Raw genomic sequence first — 8,202 nt, 5'->3', positions numbered from 1 at the left:
ATCCTCACCTGCAAGGAGGGTCACTTCACAAGCAGTGAAGCAGGTCTGCAGGTGTCTTTCTCTCTCCTTCTCTATCATCCCTTCCCCTCTCAAGCTCTCTCTGTCCTATGGCCAGAGGGGGAAAAAATGGCCACCAGGAGCTATGGATTTGTAGTGCAGGCACTGAGACCCAGCAATCAACTTGGAGGTAAAAAAAAAAAAAAAAAAAAAAAAAACAACTAAATAAAAGAAAAAAGTGACAGTGACATTTCTGATCAATCTACAACAAATTTTATTAAAACTGGTACCATAGGTATATTCAGCCCTTTGCCCAATCTAATGATGAATCTTACCTGTTACCCAACAGAAACTATTTACAGTTATGTTTTTACATATGAACATATTTATAAGTTTATAATTATAATAAAACAGTCAGGGACAACTTAGAACTTAGAATAAAATACTTTTAAAGTGTCTACTAGTTCATACCATAAAACCATGTTTATCACTTGCCTCCAAACATCTAGAACATAGACTATTGCACACTTACCCTATGCTACACAGAACTAAGCTATACTTAAGTGTGTAAGAAAATAGGCTATCTTCTACTCAATGTAAGAATAAAGTGCACATTTTAAAATCATTTGGATGATAAGGAGGGCATTATTGGAAGGGAACTAAAAAAATACATTTATTGGCTCAAGTAATAATTTTAGTAAGTATTATAGATTACCTTTTAGAGAGGGAAATTCTAATGTCAATGTCATCTTCACTGCAAATTTAGTTAGTAAGATGCAATTGTGACCTTGGTATTAATACAACCATGCAAAGCACATAATAGCATCACAATGAAACAATGAAAATTAAAAACAAAATTTAAATGAAACCAAAGAATAGAAACTTTTGTTGTGATTTTGTTTCTTTTCACAAGATACTTTATCAATCTTATGAACATACTTATAAATACACTATACTGAAATACTGTACAAAACTGCAAGAAATTCCACTAGATAACTACTTATATTACTGCAAAAACACCATCGTAAAGGTGATTTTCTTTTTTTTTAGTAAAAGTCAACTAACAACTGCTAATGCATATGTGAGTCTAAGGATTTTAATTTTGGCCATCATGTTGACTCTAGGTATGAGACACAATTACTTGTATTTTTGTATTTTTGGGGCAGACTTTTTTTTAATATTAAAAGAGAATAAATTTTATCCATTAGCAATTTTACAAAATTGAAAATTTTGGTTTCTAATTTGTCTGTGTATGTCCTAATTTATCTAATTGTGTGTATGAATGTGTGTGTGTGTGAGAGAGAGAGTCTGTATGTAAACTAATTCGTAATCTGTTGGTGAGGCTTTTAAATTTGTTTAAAAATGTTTAACTCTTACCAAAACTTCTTCTGGAATATAAAGCTGTTGTAAATTTGAGTCAGCAAAATTTAAAGTAGCAATTTACAAAAGCAGGTTTACATTTATTCTTATCTGAAAGAGCGCCTTCAAGACAGAAAAAAATGTGCCAATTAACTGCCCTTTCCTTAATAATCAGTGGCTTCTAAATCCCAATGAAAAGAAGCCTTAAGGCAGAATTTGCAGTAAACAGGAAAGAAGAGAATAGTATAAGTGCTCATCTATACTCCCTGACACCTATGAATTCTCATTGGTGAGAGTTTTTGGCACACTTTTCTAATCCAATATGAACATTGCCCCACAGTAGTCAAACTGGATGCCTTCTCTACTCTCCAGCACCAAGAAAATTTAGCTGATCAATTTCAGTACAACACAGACCTGCAAACTGTTAAGATACATATTAAAAAAAAATAAGGTAGTACACAATGGTTAAAATTATTTGTAGGATTTCAAATATTACTGTCAAATAAATTTTGATACTAAAATTATAATGACCATGACATTCTCTCTGATTATTAAATTCTAGTTAATATTCTGTCAGGGGTGAGTCATAATTATTTGAGTTTGTCATGCTGTAATATGTACATGGCTATTGATACTATACAGTGTAATCAAAAGCTGATTTCAAATCTCTAAGTTTTCTTCTGATGTGTGCCAGGTTTTCAATTACACAAGTGGGTTCTGCATATTCAGAAAGGAACTTATGGTGCAGATACAAGGTTATTTATAATAATTCCATTTGGAATGACAATTTTATCTTACATTATATTTAGGCAATAATGAAAAACACCCCAATTCATGACCCAAATCAAAGGGGTACACAAAATAGCTAGGACATAGTTCACCTGGTAAAGGGCACACTTCATGGTATATAAAGATCCAGGTTTGATCCTCCAGCCACCACATAGAAACACCTGCACATGAGAAGCTTCACTAGTGATAGAACAGTAATATGGTGTCTCTCTTTCTCTCTCTATATATATATCACTTCTATTTTCAACCTCTGTCTAAAAATAAAAGAGTTCATGGGGAGTGCGGGTACAGAGCCTCAGTGAAAACCCTGGTGGTGCACACTTGTGGAACACCCAGGCAGGCGCGCGAGTGCACACACACACACACACACACACACACGCACACATGTACACATATCTCACACACACACACACACACACACACACACAAGGGAGGGTAGAAAGTGTGATATAGATAATAATATCAAATCTTGTTAAAAGGTAGGAAATCAATCTGGACATCTAAAATCCACTTTTAACCAGCTGCTAAGTAAATCTTTGAAAAAGGCAACGGCTCTTTTGGCATGGGTACTGTCAGCAGTTCCACAAGTTAGCAAATGCGTGTCTCCATTAGAGATCTACCGGGAAGCTAGAGATATATTGCTATATACATATTGTACAGGTTGGTTCACAAATTAGCAGTTATTAGTTTGACTGTACATAGCAAAACGAACCAGGTTTTATGTAACTATTCATCTCATTCATCTCAAAGATAACCTGTGTCTAGATTCAAGGACTGACTCCTAATACAGGCTCCCTGTTTAAATATGTAGCCCAGTAAACTAAATTAAAAGTTCCAAACAAAACTGGGAAGACAATTCTAGACATTCTGTCAATTTTGCTGACACTGTTGAAAGTTTTCTTGGCTTCAGCTGGCTTGTTTTCCGGCTTCTTGTTAGGTTCTGGCGTGGTTGCACTCTTGGAGATGGTGGAGAGAACTGGGTCTTTTGAAAGGTTCGGGGCGTAATTGGCAACGGCCACTGCATATGCATTGTTCTGTATCATGACAGTAGTCTTTTCTTTTTTCTATTAAAAAATACAAGAATTAACATAATGTAGGTTGAGCTTGTTATTTAATTTCCCAACTAGAGTTCAAATTCTGAAGAAATTTACCCTAACAAACACCAATATCTACTAGAATGAAAATTTTAGGAGAATATACAAAAGGAGTTCATTAAGATTCAAAACTATGAGAGTAAGAAACTGTCACAGTAAAACTAATGTCACTATTTCAACAGCCAAACAATCAAAATAACAATTTTAATAAATGACATATTTTTTACTTACAAGTAACTCAAATACTTGATTGAGTGAGTAAATAAGTAAAATGCAGGCCTATTTTCACAGTGATCATCTACAGCTTTTGAATAAAGAAATTCAATTTCTTTAACTTGATAATAACATATCTACCATTCCTGTCCAGATCATACAGTAATGCCTTATATACCTAGTGGTGAACTATAATTGTGTACAAAAGACAGTATAATGGACACTAAAAAAAACAAAAAACAAAAAAGAGGAGGGTGAAATAAAAACTCTTGTATTTTTGTTGAAGTCATCCACAACCTACTTCTCCTTATGTATTCAGATTAGTCTCACCCACTCTAGCACAAGTCACAGGGATTATCTGGAAACAGAATCATGTCACACATCTGCTTAAATCTCATGTAAGATGTTGACTTAAAGAATGCAGGATATAGTCAACACTCTTTCCATGGCTCTTTCCCTTTGTTCACTATATAACAGACCCACTAAAACACCTTCAGCATTTATATTATGTTCTTTCTTTGGTACCTTGGGTAATGAATGCTCCTTTGTCATCCTGTAATGTCCTTCTGTCACCTGTTTTAATTTATTTTACATCATCTCATCAAATTTCAATTATTTATACATTTTTTTTTTACTGAGGAAATGTTGTTTTACAAGATGTTGCTATCCCTGAGGTACAATTTCACATGTCACCAAAAAGTGTTCACTGGCACGCTTCACTGATATGATCGATGATCTCTTATATGTCTTGGTTTCTATGTTATCTCCTCAGAGAAATATTCCTAATCATTGTAGCTCTTGTAGTGTTTGTTTTCATTCTATGTTCTTTTATATCACCCCATTGATTTCCATCATGATATTTTTCAAAATATTTAAATTTCTTCTTTGTGTGATCACTTGCTTGGCATCTTCCTTTTCCATCAGAATCAACATTCAAAGAAGGTTGATGCTATTCTTCCATTACCATTGTTACCTTAGCACGTAACATGCTGCTCTCCGTGACCTACACACATACTATGTGGATGAATTAATGAAATCTGGAGGTTCAAACAATATTTGCCTGCATTTTCTACACCAGTATAGAAACACTGTCAACTATCCCAAAATGTAAAACAGCATTTGGAAGCTTAATTGGCCCAGAAGAGAATTTAAAGTATTAATTATTTTGAGTTAAGAATTACTAAAATGGTCAAGTAAAGCAATATGTGAAAGAGCCTAAGAAAGTCCAATAGGTCAAAACAGACCTAAATTGCCTTTCACTGCCATGGGGTTGCTTTTTCTTTCCAGCTGATTGAGGCATTCTGCAAGAACTGGCTGGAAGGAGTAGGGGTACTCGAGGAAAAGAGGAGACATTATAACTTGCAACTTCATAAAGCTACAACACAGTTTTCCTTCAATAATAGATTATATTGTTCTATGTTGAAAATGGGGAGTAATTAGTGTATAAGGGAGAGTGACATGATAGCTAAAGACATTCTGAGTGGTAAACATAAGGTCTGTAAATGCAAGCTTCTACTGGTTAGATGGAAGATTGTATTGCCACCCACCTCTTATAATATCAGAACTAGAAAGTAAAAAGTTTTTGTGTCAGGACTAGCTCTCTTGTCCACCAACTGGCTAAAAAACACCCTAAAAACACAGATTTTTTTTTTAATGAATTCTAAGCCTCTGCTTTAAACACGTACATGGTCATTCTGTTTGAAATCTAGGAGTACTTGTGCTTAAACTATTCCCAATGAAGTTTATATCACTTAGGCCAGTCTTCCAAAAGGGTGTTTAACAAACAAAGTATGAAACATGTAGTGTTTATGTTATTACATACACTATACCTCAACGTTATATAAAACAATTCCAAATTGTAGTAACAGGTAATATAGGTTTGAAAATACCCCTTAAACTTTCTCTGCTTTTGCACATATTTTAATAAAATATGTAATTATAACAAAGTCACACTGCAGTGTTATGAAAATTAAATAGTTATGCATATTCTAACACAGCAAAACAGGCTCAGTAGAAAACAGTTACATATTCTACAGTATATATACAGTTATAACTCGGCAGCAGATGTTTTGTGGTGTACAAAACGTGTCTATATGCACGCAAATAAATGTGTATGTACACATATACATACACAATGAACTTTGAGTTTTTGGAAGAAAACAAACATTATATGGTAGAATTTGGGAAAATTTTATGGGAGAGCATATGTATTTGAAAAGATTTATATGTATGTTTTTTAAAGATTAGTTTTTTTTATTAGTGAGGGGTAAAGGGAAAACCAGAGCATCTCTGGCACTTACAGTGCTAGGTTTTGAACTCAGGCCCTCATGCTGCAGAGTCATCTACTTCTATATGCTTTGTCACCTCCAAAGACATTTTTTTTTTGCCTCCAGAATCATCACTGGGGCTTGGTGTTGGCACTATGAATCCACTGCTCCTGGAGGGCACTCCCCCATTTTTATTGCACAGGACAGAAAGAAATTGAAAGAGGAGGGGAAGACAAAGAGGGGGAGAGATAGATAGACACCTGCAAAATTGCTTCACCTCTTGTGAAGCAACGGCCCTACTGATGGGGAGCTGGGGGCTCTAACAGATCCTTGCGCAGGTCCTTGTATTTCGTACTATGTGCACTTAACACCCAGCCCCCTTGCTTATTTATTTTAACAGGAGACAAAGAAATGGGGGTGGCAGAGAGCTGCTCAGCTCTAGTTGATGATAAGACTGGGAAATGAATTTGGGAGTGACATCTGAATCACAGACATGAAAGTGTGGTGCATACCATTCACTATCTCCTCAACCTTAGATGAGAGGATTTACACTGGTTCAGCAACTAGTAAAAACATATAAGATTTAGAAAGTTGGGGAAAAAAAAAATATATATATATATATACATACACACACACACATATATATATATATTATTGCAAGAGGAATCCATGTACTGAAACTGTACTAGCCTTTACCAACACCTTTCCTGCAAGTCATTGTGCATACTTTTCATTTGTAGCATGCAAATGCACAGGTAACATAAATACATTTAGCAAATTGTAGATACAAGACACCAACAAATCAAAGCAGATATTCCGATCAATTGAGAATCAAGTTCACCACTTAATAAAGTCAGTGGTTTGGCTTCAGGAGGTTTCTTTAGCACTTGGAAATTTGACTATTTTCAGAATTTATACCAAGCATAGTGCAGCATTTGTATCTTTTGTCAAAATGTAATGGTTAGTGCCTCTAAGTTCTTACCAATTCACTGAATTCACTTACCAAGACACTTCTAAATTGTCAGACTTTTAAAATCTATGGACATAGCTTAGAAGAGCATTTCTGGCTGACCATAGTACGGTCTCATTTTAAAAGAGAAAACCACTTCCTTCAGTGTATTTGAAAAGCTACCAGAATCTACAGTAGAGTAGAACGTTCCTATCTGTGTAAGACTGAAATCCTATGTTTGGAAAATAAATTATGTTGAATTCATAGCTGACTTAAAATTCTAAAATCTACTAAAGCAGAGTTCACAGATTAAGTCCACATAATATATTTTGTTGCAGTTATTTATAAGACAGGTGTGTTACTGATAGTAACAAAGAATATCTGTACTCTAGACTACTATCAGCAATACTGCCTTGTTCTACACATTACTAACTTCTTACTAAAAAGAATCAAGTTGAGAGATAATATGTCCTAAAGTCTTTTCCGAATATCACGTAGTTTCTGACCAGCCGAGTGTATTCTTGGTCTAATTTTTTATCCCTATATAAAAATTTCACTTTATTTAGTCTAACCCTTGATTCAACACACAAGTCATCATAAATCATGAAAATAAATGCACAGATTTCTTGTCTTGATAACTGTTGCAGCAAGTCCTTATAATTCGGAGTTTTTTTTCCCCTTGATGTTCATACTTCTTTGTAAAATGTGTTCTTGTTTTTTAAGAATAAGGATAGTTCTATTCATTTATATTACTTAACTTCCCACAGTACAATTCTATCATTCTATGCTCCTTCTTTAAGGTTAAAGTTGGTCATTTTATCTCTTTTGAAGAATAAGGCCAGATATAACTGAAATATATATAAATAATATTAAATGTGAATAGTTAAGTTAAATGGAAAAAGAATGGGGGAAAGGAAGGCATATTGACTTCTTTCCTCCTTCCTTCCTTTTTTTCTCTCTTTCTTTCTTCCTGTCTTTATTTCTCTTTTCTGTTTTCTCTGTCATAGTCAAGGCTTCACCCCTCTAGGTTGTTTTTTGGATACAAGCATATATTGTATAAGGCAGAGTTCATAGCCTAGTTTTAGTATAGAACAAGGCCCTCAAATTTAGGCTTACTGATATAAAAATGGTATGTACTAGAAATTTTAATATGTATATATTACATACATATATTTATATATGTATGTGTTTGTGTAAAATATAAAGTATGGTATGTGATACAGTAAGAATTCATCAGATTAAAATATATTTATATATTAATAACACTATATTATACAATCATGTGGAAAACCTGCAATTTCATTGTACATAGATGCAGGAGAGCGGATATTAACAAAACAGACTAACTAATAATAATATTTATGAACGTTGTTTAACATATGCTTCAGACTCATATATAAGTGAAAGGGGGGACATGGCTTATAAAATCAGCAAATGATCTACGTATTTTTTCTTTATTTTTATTATCAAAATTATCATTGGGGCTTGCACAACAATTCCACCACTTCTGGTGTCCATTTTTATTTGTTTATTT

The 8,202-nt window shown here is 33.9% G+C and overlaps 1 protein-coding gene across 2 annotated transcripts in view; it reads right to left on the bottom strand.

Moving 5' to 3' along the window:
* Positions 1 to 1,055: 1,055 nt before the first annotated feature.
* The window catches only part of GABRA2 (gamma-aminobutyric acid type A receptor subunit alpha2), a 142,569-nt gene continuing 135,422 nt past the window's right edge, over positions 1,056 to 8,202 (bottom strand). For both annotated transcript variants that reach the window (XM_007539676.3, XM_060188103.1), the window contains one exon: positions 1,056 to 3,209. In XM_007539676.3, the coding sequence (XP_007539738.2) occupies positions 2,913 to 3,209 (297 nt within the window). In that variant the 3' untranslated portion in view covers positions 1,056 to 2,912. The remainder of the gene's footprint in view (positions 3,210 to 8,202) is intronic.

The sequence above is a fragment of the Erinaceus europaeus genome, chromosome 3, assembly GCF_950295315.1.
Source record: "Erinaceus europaeus chromosome 3, mEriEur2.1, whole genome shotgun sequence".
Lineage (NCBI taxonomy): Eukaryota > Metazoa > Chordata > Mammalia > Eulipotyphla > Erinaceidae > Erinaceus > Erinaceus europaeus.
The sequence above is the reverse complement of the archived record's forward strand: the minus strand, read 5'-3'. Positions and strand labels throughout refer to the sequence as shown.